Genomic DNA, 21,282 nt, shown 5'->3' with positions numbered 1-21,282 from the left:
CGACGTCAAAACGTGGCTGACCCCCCCTATTCCAAATTTGGAAAACAGGGTGACCCCCCCCCTATTCCAAATTTCGAAAACAGGGTGACCCCCCCCCCCGGGCGCGACGCTAAAAAATATTGAACATACAGATATCTCTGATGTATGTATGCTTGATATGTTAAAGTGTGGCGTGCTGAAAAATATGACTGATTATTAAAGTTACGCGCCCGAAGTGCGCGCCGAAAAATACAACTGAATGATGAAATTTGTGGCTGACACTAGCATTTTAGGCAATGATGAGCCTGTGTCAAAATTCAAAATTACACACTGACCCTTCTATTGGGCATTTCAAAAACATGGTGACCCCCCCTATCACCAAAGTCAAAAACAGGGTGACCCCCCATGAATCCACCGGCGGCCCCCCCAGGCTGAAGAAACTGACCAGTCCCTAAGAAGTGAAAACAAGGATGCATCGTAAGTTAGCTCTTATTCCGTATGTTTAATTTTGCATGGACCCTTCGGTCACCCCATTTTCAAAAGAATAGGTTTCATATCATTTGGCAGCAGACTTTAGACCAGTTTTACATGTAATCACTTGTTTTCAGTTTCAAATTGACATAAACTTGTGCTTCTGTAGCCTTCATCATCCTAAAATATTTTGATTCTGTTCTTCAGAGTAAGACACTCTTGTCCAACTGACCACTTGCCTAAATAAGAAGAAGAAAATTCTGTTAGAAAACAGAATGCATATACTATTTAGAGTGTCCCACTTTTTTTTACAACTTTTCCGTTATAAAATCGACCTTCATGACTGTGAACATTGCAACATCGGGTTTTCAGAACAATAGAACAAATATGTCGTGACTTTTTTGTATCTAAAGTACATATTTTGAAATATAACAAATTTTGGAATTAAGATCAGGATGTTATTGGCTCTAAGATTCGCTGTTCGTGATTAACGATCAGCATCTCCTTTCTCTTGGCAATTTCTCCATTGGAAAGATACCTCGATTGGCATCTATGCTAAGAAATGTGAAAGTGTCTCGATAAAGCGGTACCCTATATGTATGCGGTTTGCATGTATGTATGTATGTATGTATGTATGTATGTATGTATGTATGTATGGATGGATGGATGGATGGAAGGATTGATCGATGGATGAATTAATGGATGGAGGATTTTTATAAATTATCGACTATTCTGTTAGATTTGTACCTGTGCGCATTGCTTTTTTATAACTTTTTTCAGTTCTGGATATAAGTAATCTTGTGAAGCATCTAAGTGATTGTTTCATTATATATAGTAAAGGTAATAGACATCAAATCAGGTCCAATAATCGTTATCATTCAAAGTAAACTATGAAATTTACCAGGTCCAAGGAACATATAGATGATGACAAAGGCAATGGGGCCATCTTGAACCACGAAATAGTGCTGGTACCAGGTGTCCGGAATGGGTAAGCGTACGAAATGAAGTAAGAATTGGTATCTCAGTAGCAATTCCAAAATAACCGTGAAATAGAAATATTAATCATATTTTGCAGGTACTACAAATGTCATACTTTTGGGAAGCGAGTAAAGAGAGCTTGTGGGAAACAAGGACAAACTGAGGGGATCATTCTCCAAGAAAATTAGCATGTAATTATTTCAATTGGGGGGGGGAATCAGTATCACATTGTTCAATGTAACAGGGGTAGTCTCCTGCCTTTCCATTATATTATTCTCTATGGCTGAAGACACCATCAGTGGAACTTTTTTTAAAAATGCTCTCATTCTTCAATCAAGTAAACTTTTCCGAATCACTTACAGCGCTTTAAAATGGGAATTGAGAAGAACTGAGCGCTGAAAAGTAAGTTTTGAGAATTTTAAAAACTAGTCTATGGATTTGTCTAAACGTGCCAAAACATGCACACAGGAACATAACAAAATACCGAACAATAGAGTGTCGAAGTCACTAAAGTGGCAGCATTTATCAGCTTTGCCTCTGAACAAATTACCTGAACATTATTTTTAACAAGATAACAAAGAATCTAAATCACAGAAATAGTGCTGCAAGATCTCTCTGCCTTGAAAGACTTACTTTTTGCTACATTCTTTAGGAAATTTGCTATCATTGGCAGTTTTGTCTCCGAAATAAGTGCCAAACGCATTTCCTCGCATGACCAATGACATTTTACTCTTCAACTCTACTCCTGCTTGATCTTGAATTTCTGACCGTCTCGCAAAGTTACAAAATATACGGAGTTTTCCGAATGGATGCTTTTAATTCACACGCAACAATTATTGGCCCATATACCAGTACTGGGACAGTGATATTTGCATTGACACATGGAGTTCACGACAACGTTCTTTGCGACCAGAGAAGACAAAATTCAACCAATAACAATGTTTCATTTTAACCTCCACGCAAGTGAATTTTTTGCAGTGCAGATGTTTGTAATTCATGGTAAGAAAATGGTTTGAAAAGGAATAAGCATTGTGCCTAAATGTGGCGCACGTTTCTGAATTATAGTTTGCTTTTATTTTCTTCAGGAAGTCTCAGTGTTTCTAGAATTCTTTGGGACCTTGGAAGAAAGATACCAGAGGTTTCTTTCGTCTGTTTGCCAAAGCTGTACCTTATAGAGAAACTTTGTCAAGATTACATCTTCAGACATAGCATTTTTAGAATGAAGTAGACATTGACACTGTCACTTAACGCATTTGCAAGACGAGGCTTTCTCTGAAACAAAGATCGAGAAGCTTCGAATTCGAGTTTCATTTTCCAAAACCTTCTCTCATACCGGAAGGGCAACTTCTACTATCCCTGCTAATGTGTCGTAGTGAAGGAAAGCTATGTTTTGGTAGGAAAAGGCTCTGAAATATATTGTATATTACTGGATGGAGATCCGAATGGCTGCACTTGCTGTCTTCACTAACTTGCAACGCCTTACTTTTGATGAGTGGCTCCCAATTTCGCTAACGAAGGGGTTTTCTGAATAACAACTCGATGGCGACTCGATCCTCCTTTTTTCAAAAATGCAAATAAATCTGACCATCTTGTCTGGGCATACATCACTCAGAGGATCTTATTCCATGAATGCATTTTCCTGAGATATTTATTGATCTAGATCTGAACGCCCACAAAAAAGTACAGGACTCGCTTTTGTTGTTAATAAAGAATTTATATTAAGATTTGCTATTCTAAAATATAGTTGGTATAAACTTGTGCAATCCCTCATACTGTGAAGTCGATTTAAGATGTGGCTTATATCTCAGCAATCAAGGTGCCAAAGAGACGGGATTACAGTGAAATAAAGAAAAAGTCAATTTATTCTATATATATTTATTTTTTTAAATTTTTATTAAAATAAGATCAAGGCATATATATATATCTATCTATATATATATATATATATATATATATATATATATATATATATGTATATATATATGTATGTATGTATGTATGTATGTATGTATGTACATTGATAGATAGATAGATATAGATACAGATATAGATATAATTCTATTTATTCGATTCATGATCCAACAGGCAAACGCCCAATTACAGGATGATGGCGTGTTATGTCATTCCCGTGTACGTTTATTGGTTATAAGCACATGACATTGTAATTGTGGCTTTAAATATCACCCAACTTGGCAATATCGAAATCATGTGTCAACGTTACCGGCAATGTCGTCACAAGCCATTCCATTTTCAGGTCTCAGACTAATACGCAACCGCATTGCTGAAGCTATAAAAGCTGTTTATTAAGATGACATTTACACTTGGCAAACCTCTGTTATGTATTAAATATCAGAAGTTAAGATCAAGAAAAATACTTCCATTGCAATAAAACAACTGCATATCTACTTTGACACAGTTTTGTGTCACTGGTACATTCTTTGAAACAAAAAAATATTGTACCATGGATTCAGTGAACTACACTTTGTGAAAACGTGTTCAGAGTTGTCTCGCCTCTGTCATACAGTCAGAGACTAAAGTTATCATTTCCTAGGAGGAGGCACTGATTTAATTACTGTTTTCTAGGAGAAGGTACGGGTGGCCATTTTCGGAAAACTTGCATGCTATTTCTTGATTATTGACTTCAGTTCTCAGTGAAAACTTTCTTTCAAGTCCACTATTTCCAATCAGTTTTTGTGAACTTGGTCAAACTTTATTTCATTCGTTACAATAATCCGTCCCCTCCACCACAAGTACAGAAACATTTCTTTCAAAAAACAGTGAAAATTGAACTTTTGGGATTCGAGTTTTGGATTTGCGAATGTGAAAATATGTCAACGTTTTATCGCCTCGAATATTACCTCGGAGATGAAACTATAGTTTGCTTCGAGGAGGCCCGGATGACCTTATTTGGAAATCTTTCACGTCGTTTCTTGAATTTGAACTTGATCTGGACTCCTTCTGTGAAAATTCCATCTCAAGTCCACTGTCCCCGATCCAGCGCTTGTAAACCTGATCAAACTGAGTATTCTGTTCTTCAGTAAAATACTCCTTCCAACCGCCAATTTTACCTGTGTTGAAAAAAAATAAATTTGAAGTGAGCAGACGGATCTTACTCTTATCATGTAAGATATCGTACAATTCGAAGGTTCGACACGCACAATAATATTTCTCTACTTTGAACCTCATTTGGCTATGGTGAAAGACACCACCATTATCTTTTCAAGTTTTTATCCGTGACGTATTCGTTGATTTATATGATTGTTCACGGCTATGTTTCCATAATGATGATTTAATTATATTTTCATTTTATCTCTACCTTCTCTGACAAAGGGATTCGATGAGATATCATACTTCCAGGCTTTGCTCAAGATCATAGCGGTGTCGACTGGATCTTTCTTCATGTTGTCAAAAGTGCAGAGTTTCACAATTTTATCAAACTTTTCATTAGTGAGATGGTCTTGTTCCAAGAATGCGGCTATCTTTCTGATATATTGCCCTAGATCCTGTTGCAAAAAAGTAAGGTATTCAGTGGGTTTTGATACGAATACACAAGACAATTTTTACAATAATATACTGCCAAACAATAAATGGTGCAACTATACAGTATAGTTAATTCGAATTGTGAGATACAAAGTCCGCAGATAAAAAAAACGTGTTTTATTACAAAAAGGCAATATATCAATAAACGGAAACGAAAATAACAGACAGACATCTGTTCAACACTGGTCCCTCTGTACAGCACACGTGTCCCGGAAGTATACCGACCTTCACAATATCTTCATATTTCAGGAAAAGCACATTTTGCTCATTCCGTTTTTTCCACCATGGGATGACATGGCTCCCCCACTCACCAACATACCCTTAAGTATACAAAAGGGAGATAGAGTGAAGTATGCGGTTAGAGGTCACGAAATTATATTCACAAATAACTAAAAGCCAGTCCAGGTATGAAGTAAAGATTATGATATTATAAACAATCGTTGAGTTTCAAATGAGTATAAAGGTATTTGGGCGAAAAAGCTCGTGTACGAGGACATCACAGCTCTGTCAATTGTTGTTTGGGAGACGGAGAGAGTGACAGAGACACAGAAAGAGCTGACACTGAAGTGGGCACAGAGGCAGATGAATACAAATTTCTGATGTGTAACTAATAAATTCTCTGCCTCGTGTATGATACAAAATTCCACTGACTTTTAACAATCGTGATTGTTACAAGCTATGCGACTGACATAGTCAATTGTAAATGTCAACTAGAATCACGCGCACTGAATATAATTATACTTACTCATGTCTTTACTGAGGTACATTCTAAGATAATCTTGCCAATTATATGGGACTTCAAGAGGGGATTTCATGTGGTGATGAAAATACGACACAGCGGAATCTTTTGGATTGCGAGCGACGTAGATTACCTGAAAACAAATGTATTAGGGAGCGTTCAGGGGTGGGCCGGCAAATTCTTCCTGCGCATCAGTCAAAATAAGTGAACCCCCCTACCCATTGCACCAAAATATTGATGACTCCCTTTTAAGATGACAAAAATTTCATGACCAGTCCCCTCCCCCCACATTGCTTGAGTAAAGCTGCACATACAAACACCTCTGGAGAGGGGGCGGGCGATATAATCCAAAAAAAGATTCTCAGATTTTTTCAAATGACCCTCCTTGCAAACTCGCAAGGTATTAATGTTCAATTCTCTCCTTCTGACTCGCTATAATTTTGAAATTACCCCTCAATATAGACGTTTGATAATTTATTTTAAAGTACTTAGTTAGACTAGGATGGTTAAAGGTTGATATGTGTGCAAAAAATTGGATTTTGGAATTTCACCCAAATGTTGATTCACTGTACATTAGAGTCTATGAGAAAACTATGAATATTTTTTTCACAATGTTAAACTAAATCAATTTGTGATATTATAGGTGTTTGATAATTGATACAAATTTACTTGATTCAAATGGAGTATTTGAAAGTTCAGATGTTGACAACAATATTGATATTGGAATTTCACCTAAAAGTATAATTTCACTTTTAATGGTACTAGTAGTCTACAGGCTACTGTTAAATAATTTCCCTAACAAAACTTGCTATTTCTCTAATATGTAAGTAATAGGAATTGTTCATTGCCCTCAGTGACCTCGATTTACAATAAGACAAGCCTCAGCCCCAAATTAAAATGAAAATTTAGATGTGACTTATCGGATAAGGCATGTGATGTAATTCAATGTTCAGATTCGATATGGCTTCAATCCGTTGGCAAAAACAGGGGCCAGCTCGATTTATCTATGGAAAGTTCTTCTGCTGAGATTGTTGGTACGGAAATAGATTATTACAATAGAGGTATAAACGGCAGGACTCCATGATGTTAGAATGACACTAACAGTGCTTTGGCTGCAACCGTGAGAGGATTGCAGCCAAATAGACGACAGCTCTCGTAGACATTGTAAGGCTCATTTACAATCTAACGTCACGAAATTCTGTCACAATGTCTTTGATGGCATTGCTTTAAGCCTTTGAAGTTTGTTGTATGTGACTCAATGATTAATTACTCCCTGTCACGTCACAAACCTTTGCAGGCTTTTCAAACAGTTGCCGAGGTAGAAGAGAAGGAGGAAGATGAGTTGGAATGAATCGACGGCATTCCATTCTCTCGAACTTCTTATACATTGGTTCACGATCTTCCAGCGAATTGAATTCAGAGTAAATTATTTTTCTACTAAAAGGCACATGTAAACCACCGTCAATTAATTCTTCATCTGCATTATTCATAACGAGGGCGATAATTTTACGTAGAAGTGTTGTTCCTGTAAATAAAAACAAAAACAATACATTCGAAAAAAAGCATTAATACTTGAAAAACTTAATTAGCAAACATTCTTGAAGAAGATTTAACAGATTATGCATGTTTCTACCGAGGAGCTTATCCTCTGATAGAAAACTTGGAAAACCATGATGTTAACTGCCTCCTTCACTTTCTATCATCATACTTCAATGTTTTACCACAGGGGGGAGATGAAAGTCCCCTGGGGTGGGGAGGAGGGTTTTTGTGCAACGGTTTACCTTATTTTATTTTATTAACTTTGACTGAGATATTTCAAATAAAGTTCAAACCGTCTGACTGCTTTCTTTATTACTACAAGTAATTTTATTAATTTTGACTGTGGTATTTCAAATAAGGATTTCGACTCCACACCGTCTGAATGCTTTATATATTACCGACAAGTCCTTGTCTCCTCTCCTACTTGTGTATACACCACTGTAATTGCTCTGAAAACATTGCCAACTTGCTAATCCGCTGTCGGTATCAGCGGATTAAGTGATTGAGTCAACGCCACAACCGTCCCATATATAGCCTTTTGACTCTTTATTTATTTTACACCCCATTACAAGGACGCTTATCTCTCATATACACATCTTGTAATTAATTAGTCAACACAACTAATTATGCTTATCCGTGGACTTATCAGGGATTTTATGGGTTGGTCAACATTGCAAAAGATAGGAAAGATTACTTAAACGGCTTTTTTTTAATTTACATCTCTTTCTTTGCAATGTTGACCAACCCTTGATAAGAAAAGGAGAGGGACTGACAGTGACTGAGAAAACTGAGAAAAACTCAATAATAAGCTTAATAGTGATTGGGCCGCCTGTGGCTCATATAGAATGTACGAACTTTTACATTATACAACATCAAACGCATCATGGGAAATATGTTTACTTCTGGACTGGAAATAAACAGCTTTGAGGTCAAAAGGTTCTACTTCCGACTTCCGCTCTTACGGATGACGTCGGACCATGACCGACTCAAAAATGTAGGTTGGTTTTCTGGCTCAAGATGACCATTTTAGACCGCGTACTTTGGCATGTAACAGTTAATCGGTATGGCGATGCTTTTGATAGTCGTTAAAGTTCGATTGACCTCTATATCTGCTCAGATTTGCGTTTTTTTGTGACACTGGGTCTGAGATCTTCAACCCTTTCCACAGGCTACCCAGACAGTATTAATAAGCTTATTATTGAGTTTTTCTCACTGTTTTCTCTATCATTTACTCTCCTTTTCTTCATCCTCTGACTGATCGGAGTAAATAAAATAAATGATTATATAACCTAACCTAGCCTCTGTGACTCTTTATTTTACACCCCATTACAAGGACGTATATCTCTCATACACACATGTTGTAATTAATTAGTCAACACAACTAATTATGCTAATCCGTGGACTTATCAGGGATTTTACAGGTTGGTCAACATCGCGAAAGATAGGAAAGATAGGAAAGATAACTAAGATATTTCATTTATATCTCTATCTTTCCAATGTTGACCAACCCTTGATAAGTCCGTGGATTAGCATAATTAGTTGTGTTGACTAATTAATTACAAGATGTGTATATGAGAGATAAACGTCCTTGCACTGGGTGTAAAATGAATAAAGAGTTAAGACACTGGGTTAGATTATATAACCGTTTATTAGTCCCAACGGACAACGTCTGGGGGGGGACTTAAAGGTTTGGTCATGTCCGTGCGTGCGTCCGTGCGTGCGTGCATGTGTGCGTGCGTGCATCCGTCCGTCCGTTCATGCAGATATCTCAGAGATGCCTGGAGCGATTTCATTCAAACTTGGTACAAGGATTACTTCATTTGTCATACATATGCACGTTGATTCGTTTTGTGATACGATCCAATATGACCGCCAGGCGGCCATTTTATTACGATTTTTCATGTACAGAGCCATAACTCAGACATGTTTCAACCGATTTCATTCAAAGTTGGTACAAGGACATTGACTAATGTCATAGATATGCACGTCAATTTGTTTTGTGATACGATCCAATATGGCTGCCGTTCGGCCATTTTGTTATGATTTTTTCATGTACAGAGCCATAACTCAGGCATGTCTCAACTGATTCTATTCAAAGTTGGTACAAGGACATTGATCAATGTCATACATATGCACATTAATTTGTTTTGTGATATGATCTAATATGGCCGCCAGGTGGCCATTTTATTACGATTTTTTCATGTACAGAGCCATAACTCAGACATGTTTCAACTGATTTTATTTAGAGTTGGTACAAGGACATTGACTAATGTCATAGATATGCATGTCAATTTGTTTTGGGATACGATCAAATATGGCTGTCGTGCGGCCATTTTGTTACGATTTTTTCATGTACAGAGCCATAACTCAGGCATATCTCAACCAATTTTATTCAAAGTTGGTACAAGAACATTAACCTTTGACATACACATGCACGTCAGTTTGTTTCATGATATGATTTAATTTTTGTTACAATTTTTTCATGTCCTTAGCCAAAACTCGGGCACATCTCGACCGATTTTATTCACCGATTTTATTCAAACTTAGTACAAGGACATTGACCTATATCGTATATATGCACATTTATTTGTTTTGTGATACGATCCAATATGGCCGCCGTGTGGCCATTTTTTAATGATTTTTTCATGTCCGGAACCATAACTCAGACATGTATCAAGCAAATTTATTCAAAGTTGGTACAAGGACATTGACTTATGTTATACATATGTACGTCGATTTGTTTCACGATATGGTACAATATGGCCACATGGTGGCAATTTTGTTATGGTTTTTTCATGTCGAGAGCCATAACTCTGGCAAGTCTCAACTGATTTTATTCAAAGTTGGTATATGGACATTGACTTGTGTCATACATATACGTGTTGATTTTTTAAACAGTAAGAATATCGCTGCGTGGCGGCAATTTTGTTACGATTTTCTCATGTACAGAGCCATAACTCAGACATACGGTATTTCCACCAGTATCATTCAAAGTTGGTACAAGGACATTGACCTATTTCATACATATGCTCGTCAATTTGTTTCACGTCATGTAGCAATATCATGTCAATTATTGAAGTTTCGTAATTAGGCTGATATGTCAAAAAATACTGCATCAAATTTCATGAAACTTTGTACAGATGTTAAGCTCACATTGCTTTAACAGTGAAAAAGACATTTATCAGTGTCATTTTAATTAATTTGTAATTCCATATGTAATGAACTTTCCTAATTAGAGTGATATATCCACAAATAGACAGTCAAATTTACTGAAACTTGATACAAATATCGATCTCATAGTGTTGTAAATACTGCATCAAACTTTATGAAATATGGTACCGGTGATAATCTGTTAGTGTTAGGATAGTATGCAAAAATGTTTTGCAACATCCTGTCGATTAATTCCTAGTTGACTCATTTAATGACCTTGAGGATGGTGGCCTGCGTTGGTTTTATGTTTTCGTCACCATGGAACTCATTCTTGGCCATTGAGCGCCATCTGTATCAAAGTATTTTTATCACAGACCTAATAAATGAAGAAGACTCTATCCTCTTTGAGGACTTGTAATCAAAGTTCCCATTAACAAGTGGGGACAGTGTCATAAACAATGACTTGTTTTATTTACTCCGATCAGTCAGAGCATGAAGACACAGTCCCTTTATCCATAGAGGGACTGTGATGAAGAAAAGGAGAGGAACTGATAGAGAAAAATGTGAGAAAAACTCAATAATAAGCTTATTAATACTGTCTGGGTAGCCTGTGCCCTTTCCTTATTTCACTACGTGTGGGACGGCTGTGGTGTTGACTTAATAAGCTAATCCGCTGATACGCGCAGTCATTAACAAGTTGGCAATGTTTGCGCAGCAATTAGAGTGGTATGTACACTGGTTGAAGAGAAGATATAAGGAATTGTAGGTATTGAAAACACAGTCAGACAGTTTGGAGTCGAAAGCTTTATTTGAAATATCACAGTCAAAATTAATAAAATCAAAAAAGGTAAACCGTTGCACAAAAAACCCCTCCTCCCTACCCCAGGGGTTTTTCATCTGCCCCCCTGTGGTTTTACCATAAAACGACGTAAAGGTGCCACATTACGCATTTGATATCAATGTGTAAGTAGGTAGGTAGGTATATGGTAGGTAGGTAGGTAGGTAGGTAGGTAGGTAGGTAGTAGGTAGGTAGTAGGTAGGTAAGTTGTTACCCATTCAAAGAAATACTATAAATTATGAAATCTACCTATACTGTCTGCAAAAAATGATATCGAACAAGCATGGGTACCCACCAACCCGGGGACTGCCACCGCCGGGTATCGAACTATGATATTTAAAGTGATGAAATGCATATACCTATCATAGCTTTCTATCAATAAATACTGTTGAGAGTATTGAAACCTTTAAGTTACATGATTTAGTGATTTTTGTAACTGATAGAGTGTTGAATTATTAATGAGCGATTGTTACTGTCCAAGGAAGTAAAAAGTAGTGTTATTATTTCACGTAAAGTATTTAATATATAGCGCCTACGTCGATCTCGTTTGTTTCAAATGAGTATATTTCATTTATATGTGATGCTAACAGAGTAATAAGCATTGTTTGTATGACTTAAAGGTTTACTGTCACCTGTTCCAATTCTGCCACAGTTACCATGGAAAGAGAAAATCTAACCAATCACAGATTTTAAGCGGGTGGCCGCTTTTTAAAAACAGCGCCCTCACATGGGCATTTTGAATACCAAGGAAAGCCCCTTTGACCATATATGGGCATACTTAGATTACAGGTGATTGTATACCTTTAAGTAATCCGTGTTCTAGAAGAACTGTTATTTGATATTAGTGGCTCCATTTTCAATTGCTATACTGACCCTCTGTACTCCTCTCATACTGATTCTCTGTACTTCTTTCCTTTCATACTGACCCTCGGTACTTCTCTCATACTGACCCTCGGTACCTCTCTCATACTGACCCTCTGTACTTCTTTCATACTGACGCTCGGTTCTTCTCTCATACTGACCCTCTGTACTTCTTACATACGCTTACTGACCTCGGTACTTCTCTCATACTGACCCTCGGTACTTCTCTTTTTTCTAGATAACCCCCAACTATGAGTAATGACGACTGCCTTACCAGATTTCGGGTATGTGATCAAGAAGACATCGTCCTCTCTTACTTCAAAAGTGTACATGGCATCTAGAGTAGAGGCGGGGATATGCCATGGCATAGTATGTCCAGTTCGTTCGTAGACGTAGGTGTCGAATCTCTTTCTCGGCGTCATACCCTTGTAGGCTTCTTCCGCCTTTGACATTATTTCGCCTGCTCTCTTGTCTCCGAAAGTCCTCTTCAAATGACGTGTATATTGCGCGATGTCGACCGAGCGATTTTAATCCTCCGGTAAGGCACGGTCCCTCCACAAACCGAGGGTAAGGTCAACACTACTTTGTTCTTTCCCTTGTCGTCCTGTCGCGAGGACTGAGGGAGCGTTTTAATACTCGCCAGAGAGGACCTTCAGAGTACGGACCCATGAGTACGAAGTACGATAAAATAGGACAACAGTTCAACGTTCAATTATGTAATTGTTATAATGCCTACGTAATTTTTGACTATCTTTCTTTAAGGTCAATCCAGGGTCAACCAGAAAAAAAACCTGTACACTGACCAACTGCCGGTTATTGTGCTGATGAAGTTCCCTGGCGACTAATGTGACAAAATGGCGACTTTGAAATTTGTGCGCATGCGTTTCTATAACCTAAATTTTTATTCATCTTCGTTGCCAAACATACGAATGGTAGATCAGAATGAGATTTTCGTCAAATATTTGATACTCTTTGTTATGAAAAGTGTGTGTTTACCAACTGTAGTATGTAGAGGGCAGTGAAAAAATCACAAGAAACAAGACGTAAGACACTGAATTTTTGATAAAGAAATCTGGAGAAGATTCGCTACTTTCTGTTAACAGGTTAAGGCGAGAACCTGTTTTTAACAATGTACAGTGTTAGCTTTATCAAGAGGTGTTTCTGTGATGCACAGTAGTATATGCTCTTTATGTTTTACCTGTCAGGGTGTTGTAAGTGTTTTCAGGTCATATCTTAAACAATTTTCACAGGCGAAAATTTTAAAGGCAATGAAAGAACAATAACATGCATAAATCCTTACCAATTACCATAACGTAGAATTGCATATAAAAGCAAATCTTTGCTGAACTAAAAACATTGTACAAAATTGTGGAAATACTGGAAGAATAAATACACATTATATAAAACTTTGTTAAACTCAAAACAACATTACAAACTTTCTTAAACCTAAAAGTTAACTGTACTCCACGAAAAAGGTAAAAACGCCGGCTTCGACCCTGTAAAAACAACTGTTTAACAATGTTCTATAAAGGTTTCATACAACAGCAAATTTCTTGGAATGCTTTCTGAAAACCAAGCAATCAGATGAGAATTTTCTGCAGAATATTTTGTTGATATCTGAAAAGCTAAGCTATACTAAAAATCAACATCAATAGGAACCTGCAAGGTGAACTTCAAAAGAAGTACACAAGCTATTTTTTGGAGGATTTATGACTACCAATTACGAGTAACGACAAAATATAATAAGAAATTGCAGATAGGTACAGGTAACATTTTTCATGATTTTTATATATTGAATACTCAAAAAGTGTCAGGATCTGTCAAGGCCCGCATGGTGCAACCTTATGCTAAACACAAGTCCCGGTCATTTCAAAATTTAGTGATGCTATCACAGTACGTACTGGAGATATCCCATGACTTATTGTACCATTGGCGTTCCTTGGGGAAGCCGACAGTGTATCCCATGTGTAGACAAATTCATACGCTAGTTTTGAAAAGTCTGAAAACATACTTTTAAGCACACTTTGGCATTCTTTCCTATTCCCATTTTTAATGATTTGGAAAATTATGCTTGATTGATTGAGAGAGGAGCGAGTGTTTTTGTAAAATAATCGCAATCATACCAATCCATAATCCAATAACACTAGGTCAAAATTTGTAAGACAATAGTTGTAAACATAGACACAAAACAGCACAGAACAGACAGTAAATAGACGGTACAAACAAAGTCAAATTCATGAAAGAAAGATATATGGACCTCTGGCCAAAAGACCAAGAAGTGATGTCAGGTGTTTCGAAAATAGTAAGCGCATCCTGCCCCACATGTGGCACCCGCCATATATCAATCTGTAAGTCAGATAGGTAGTGGTCACTAACTAAGGCCCAATGTCACCGATGCCATCAGTGATCATTTGTCGAAGAGAGATATTGTATTTATCTACCAGCTTGCGATACCTGCCAAAAAAGCGTTGAATGTACAGACAAGTCTTGCTCTGGTGTAACCTTGATTTAACAGTTTGAAAGAGAGATGGCCATGTCTCTCTACAAAATCACCATATGAACTGCATGCTCTTGCATATCGTATAAGCTGGGAAATGTATACCCCATAAGCAGGTGAGAGTGGAATATTACTGATGAGGTGTGGAAAATTAATTATACTAAAGTTGAAATCATCTCTCTTGTCATATAGCCTAGTAGAAAGGTGACCATTGGAGTCAAATTCAAGTAAAATGTCCAGATATGAAGCAGAAGAGGCCGTTTCTGTAGTTTCTTTAATCTCCAATTCTGGAGGATAAATCATAGCGAGATATTTACTGAAACATCATAGCAATGTAGAACACTAGAATGGGAAGTAAGGAGACCAGTTGCACCTGTTCTGTGAAACAGAAGGATATTGATTTTTTTCAAAGGAAATTACAAAAGTTACTTCGTTGACCTTTCTCAGACAGTGACCCCTTGAGTTTATCATAACTTGCTTCCCAAAGATACCTGCAGAATATGTGAATTTAATTGTAATTTATTGTTCATATTGACATTGTTACTGAAAATATCTAAATGGACGTTTCATAAATATTATTAAAAAATTGTTTTACGTTTTCCATTACGGCTCATATGCAGAGCAGAAAAATCTACAAGAAAAGCAACCATTATTAGAACAAATCAAATAAAATTGTGACTTATTTTTGCAGTGCATAATATCAAAGCACATTAAAGGCACTGTTCGCAATCCCTGGGATCGCCTTTGTTCTAGTCTGTAAGAGGATTATAGAGGTGTGATAGCCTTTTGTTTTCCATTGAAATTGTACTCTGGTGGGTAAATTTTCTGTTGAGACAATCTGGTGCCAACACAGGCCTTTAACAGCCTTAACATAACACAAGATGAGCGTTTGGCGTGTTATAACACACTTATAACCTGGTCTTCAGTTATACCTTGCTGGTGAGTTCGTTGTTGACTTTGTCAAAGTTAATCCTGTGATAATCTGGTGACAGCGTCCACAGATTAGTAATTTACCTTTGCTTGCTTTGGCGCATAGGCAATCAAACGCATCATATAATAGACGCAGCACAGTGACAAAACTTCGCGTAAGATTGTCAAAGGACAAATACGTGACACAGCGAACGCGGACGGAGAAAAAAAAGTTACAAAACCAGTGCTAACATAAGACCAAGGCACCAAAGGTTGGCAGTTTAAATGTTTATTGGCAATACATATCATAGTCAAACGTATTAAAATAAAATAAACTATATCAAGAAGAAACCTGTGCTGAGACCAAGACACCCCTATCCCTGCCCCTAACCCTGGGGACGGACATTTCTACAACCCCCTATGTTGAAACCACCATATTGAGCTATTATTACAGTTTTAATTTATTCATGGCGTGAGTTTGAAACAAAAAAACTGTAGCATGCCACGCACGAGCAAATGATAATTTGTTCGTTTGTATCTTTTCTAACGTTGGTAGAGATCAAAGTATTGTATGTCATCCTATTGTATTCTCTATGGCGTTGGTATCCGACATAGCAAAGATACTGTATAAAGGGACACACACACACACACACACACACACACACACACACACACACACCACAGGCGCTTGGCACATTGCTGGGATAATAATCGTATTTAATATGTAGAATGTCTGTATACGACTTGATTACTCAATAAAAGAATCACCGTACGTGATATTAGTGTAGGCCTATAGGCCTACATGTTGACTGGCATTATACCGAGTGGCTATGACTGCCAGGCTCGGGCCAAGGTAACGCATTGCATAATCATCAATGTGTAGAATGTCTACATGACTTGATTATTTAATAAAGAATACGGTACGTGATATTACTGTACATGTCGGCTAGCTTAACCGAGCGGCTGTAGCTGCAGGGCTTGGGCCCGTATTGCTGCTGCATCTACATATTAAATACGATTATATCCCAGCAATGTGCCAAGCGCCTGTGACACACACTAACAGAATAGACATTACTAACTCAGGCAGACATACCGACTCATGCAGCCACACACTCACAGGCACACTCACAGACTAGTGTATCAGTGGCTGGTTTCGTATTCAATAAATAAGTTCAAGTTCTACATCATCACTTGTCATTAGTTCCAGCTTCTTCTAAATGATATGACAATGGTGGAGATACCAAACCCGGTGCGAAGACTGACTTTGGGTCGTCAGTCACCTCTCATCGCCAGGCAAATGCTCTCCGACTAATTCCCTGAAACATGAAAGCCACCGTTACCTTGCTGACCATTTTGCCGACGAGTGAGTTCCCCGAAGTCAACTCAACTTTCTGAATGTGAGGATGTCTACTCCGAAAATACCAAGATCTTACATCGAGCAGTTCCCCGATAAAGGATATCTTCTTGAAGACGTAATCTACAACTACTGACGAGAAAACAAGGCTTTAGCCATCTACCACCAACGTTGGTATATGCTCTAAGATTTCTTTCTAGTTTTGAAAGGCTCGTTCATTTTGAAACTCTTGTGTCTCAAGTAGCATACCCACGACAGTGCAACACATAGCCAATTTTCGAGCCTACTACACACGCGGGATGGGACATCTGTACGTAAATACTGCAACAAATATACAAGCGGGTTGGGACAGAACGAATTGTCTGAGTATGATTTTCTTAACTTTCGATTTTTCGATTATATTGTCATTTCGAAACTTGCGTTCGTATGTAATCACTGTATGAAAATTTTCAAAACGACGAGATCGCTGAATACCATTACATTACGGTCGCTCTACAAACCAACCAATGCCGACAGGACACACGACTAACTGTAAGGAGCTTTTATAAGGGCCACAAAAAGAGCTGAACCCAAGTCAACTCAAGAAGCAAAAATTTACCCCACGGACAAAAACGTAAAGACATTTTGTTGGTGCGCTAAGAACAATTAACCATGAGAAAAAAGTAACTGACTGAAGAAACAAGGGCTCAAAATGAAACAACGAACAATACAAAAACATTTTTACTTTATTATTTATAACTTGTATCAGCTGTTGAGTGACATATTGACATTTGGTTTGATTTTACTGTGTGAGATCGCGTAGGGTGTAGAGTAACGGCCAGCTTGACCATACTGCCTGATGTCACACCCTAATCAGCGCAATATAATGTTTCACGATTCAGTATGATATCGAAATATGAACTTTACCTAGTTATGTTGTATTGTATATGTTTCTTCATTTTCATTGTTACCGTTGTGTATTTTCAATATTGCATCTCACTGTTAACTTATGCCACTGGCTATATGGCCAACCTTTGTACGAAATCCCATTCTTTTACTTTCGCTGAAAACCCATAAAACCTTTTACAAAGTGTATTGTCCAACATACAGAATCTCAGATTATGACACTACTTGGTCTCTGAGAAAACGTCACTCTTAAATACTGCATCACTATACAAGTTCAAATTCCATTTCAAGCCCACTGTCTCCAATCCACTTCTTGTAAACTTGATCGAACTCTTCATTCTGTGCTACGGTAAAATATTCCTTCCAGCCGCCAACTTTACCTTGGTATGGTGGAAAACAAGATGTAAGAATTCTGTGCAAAATGCCCCAGAAAATCACCTGCCCCATCATAATTTTTTTAAAGGGTTAAAACTGCTTATTTCATAATGCAAGATTACATTGCCTTCGTAAAGATATCGGATTTCGTGATTAGTCGTATCGGTTTAGCAGAAATACTACAAACGTTACAATTATGAACTCTTGCAACCATGAGGACATATTTCCTTTCATTTTTCAAATACATAATATGCTGCAGTGTCATCACCGCTTAAAAAGTCACTAGAAACTGTCTCGCCTAAATATCTGCTCTTAGGCGCATGTTCTGTCGAATTTATTTTATTGTACGATTGTTAATTTGATTATGGGAAAGCTGTAAAAGTCATGTTTACCTTTCCTGATAAAGGGGTTTTTGGAGACGTCACTTTTCCAAATATTCGCTACAACGTGGTCATTACGGTCGACAGGGTTTTGCTTCATGTTCTCAAAAGTGCAGAGTTTCACTGTCTTCATTATTTGTTCCCTGTCAGGCGATCTTGTTGCAGAAAAGAAGCAATCTTCCTTACACATTTGCCAAGATCCTGACGTGTAAACAAAGAATGTTATAGGTGCAAGACACTCGTGACCAAAATGAAAGAATGATTTTATACTATCATATAAATTTGTGACCTTAAAAGCTTTGCTGAGCTGTCAAATGAAGAAACAATAAAAGAGAAAGAATAGTAACTGAAATATTTGCCCAAGGTCAAGTTTGATGTGTAATAAAGTCTTAAAGGATCAACGAATTTTCGCACCCAAAGTGTCAAATCCTGGCGCAAAATGTATTACAAGGCCTTAACTATGTCAAATACTATGTGAAGCTATATCTCGCTACATAATTTCGACAGTAACTGAGATTTCTCTTAATTTTAAGCTGGATTGTAATTCTAAAGTATTACATTTCACAAAGCGATCAATTGTGTAGTGTGACTGATTTTACTTCATTTTTTCAATTAATACACACAACCACCTTTAGCGTGTATTCCCCTCATGGAGGTAGCCATTTTGTTTTCGAAAATCAAAGGCTTTTCTGACATTTTTCTCTCATGAATACCAAATACATGTTAGGCATGAGACTATGATAGCGAAACTAAACGTGTACCGTGTAAGATGAACTGGCATTTTTTCTTACTTTCGTTAGGACCTGTCGTTTGTCTATGCAACAGTGTCGCCAAAGTTTGTTACTTGAACATGCCTGAACTTGTAAGTTTTAGGCTCTGATGATAAATTGATTTAGTGCCACAATGTTAGGTGTGATGACTGTAGGCCTTATTCAACCTTTTAGTCCCAGAACGCTGTTTCAATCTATTCTGGGTTCGATCTAATAGTATAATTTTACAATTTTAACTTCATTTATCTATGTTGTATTACCTTACGAATGGAACACTGAAGAATGTTCTTAGAAATAAAAATGGGAGAGCCATCTTCAAGTTTGTTTTATGGCACTCCAGTAGAAAAGTCCAACAAATCAAGCTTAGAACACACATCTGATATGGTTTTGGAAAAATAATGCTGCATTACAGAGAAACAACTGTAAGAATAAAGTGCAGCAAAAAGATCAAAATATTAAAAAGTTCCTTTTCCCAACTATTCTAAGGGCTGATAGGGATTAAAACATTTTTTACATCATTATGATTATGTATCTAAAATACTTATAAGCTAGCTCCAGTACAAATTTATGCCTGAAGCTATTGCGTGGTAAAATTATGACTGACGTGTTTCCAGTTCCCCATAACGCTCATGTTCTACTCGCCTTCTTTTGAATGTTCTTCTGCAATGTCACCAACTATTTCCCTTTGGAGATAAGCGGTATTATAACGTGTTTTTTACGTTTAAAAGAAACTTTGATTTAATCATAAATGTGGAAGCTATGGGGCGTAAGTGTCTCCTGTTACTGACAGCTTGCTGCAACACGGCAAATATGTTCATGATTGTTCTCATAAAGCACTCACTTATTCTTACCGCTGAGCACGTAATCGATGTTGACTGCCTACCAGTTCAATTCAAGCACTTTCACCAAACCTCCAGCTCAGCTGGATCACATGACTGTGGGGCGGGTTAATTCGATGGACAAACACATTTATTGATTTCTCTCATCACTTAAGGTATTTAATAATAGCCTTATATACTTAATCGATATGTATTTTCGAGTCTCCCCATTTATTTTCTTCGTACGGTCCCACTAACAGCTGTAAAATTTAGTACATGCACTGAAAGCTAACCCATGAGTTTAATGTCTCAAATCTATCATTTGACGTCGAGTTCCGTAATCGTGTTTGTGTGAAGAGGCAAAAGTCATGATAGCCACCAATAATGACTCAAGCCTACATGAACGCATGCGTTGTGTTATTTTATTGCAACTGTTGTACGAAATGGAAATGTTAAAAGACAGAAATAAAGAGAACGTATACACACCTTTATCATATCTTCGTATTAGATGAAAAGAATATTTGGGTCATCACGTTTCTTCCACCATGGCATGACATGGCTTCCCCACTCACCAGAGTACGCTTTCGGGTGAAATGTTTTTTTTTCAAAATATAAGGTGATATTGCTTTTGTAATCATGGGAACAGCATGTTTGGTGTATGTTCACACAAATATTCACGTATGTACGTACGTTCATACCTGAATGCATGCGCGCGCGCGCGTGTGTGTGTGTGTGTGTGTGTAATCATGTGATTTCATGGTAACGTCTCCTACTCAAGTGCAACATTGATTTAGTTTATATTTTATGTAGGAGGTTAAGTCAACGACACTTGACTTTTAGTTGAAATTTGATAGACTTGATTAGTCCAGTTAGGTTATCAAAAGTTAAAAGATAATTCTTGGGACGTATCTCAGTCGTAGAATTTCATACGAGAACTCCAAAATGGTTTCCTTTATTTTCGAGACTGCGATATGTATTCTTATATATGCCATAGTATAAAATAAGTATGATCAAAGCATACTAAACGAAGAGTCTACCCACCTTTATTTTTGGTAAGAAACACAGATAGAAATTCTTCCCACTTGAATGGTTCTTCAAAAGGGTCGTACATACAGTGGTGGAAATCCGACACGACAACATCTTTGGGATTTCGGACGACGTAAACAACCTTGATTAAATAAAGAAAAAGGGGGGTCTCA

At 37.4% G+C, this 21,282-nt stretch overlaps 1 protein-coding gene across 1 annotated transcript; it reads right to left on the bottom strand.

The window, feature by feature from the left end:
• Positions 1-3,549: 3,549 nt before the first annotated feature.
• On the bottom strand, positions 3,550-12,956 carry LOC139146100 (sulfotransferase 1B1-like). The gene is made up of 6 exons (XM_070717538.1): positions 12,370-12,956; positions 6,997-7,232; positions 5,714-5,840; positions 5,194-5,288; positions 4,745-4,931; positions 3,550-4,496 (listed from the first exon to the last, which is right to left on the bottom strand). Exons 1-6 carry the CDS (start codon positions 12,545-12,547, stop codon positions 4,300-4,302), a joined length of 1,020 nt encoding a protein of 339 aa, XP_070573639.1. The 5' UTR covers positions 12,548-12,956; the 3' UTR covers positions 3,550-4,299.
• Positions 12,957-21,282: the final 8,326 nt, after the last annotated feature.

This window comes from Ptychodera flava, chromosome 12 (assembly GCF_041260155.1).
Source record: "Ptychodera flava strain L36383 chromosome 12, AS_Pfla_20210202, whole genome shotgun sequence".
NCBI classification, from domain to species: domain Eukaryota; kingdom Metazoa; phylum Hemichordata; class Enteropneusta; family Ptychoderidae; genus Ptychodera; species Ptychodera flava.
Note: the sequence above shows the minus strand (reverse complement) of the source record. Positions and strands in the feature narration are given on the sequence as shown.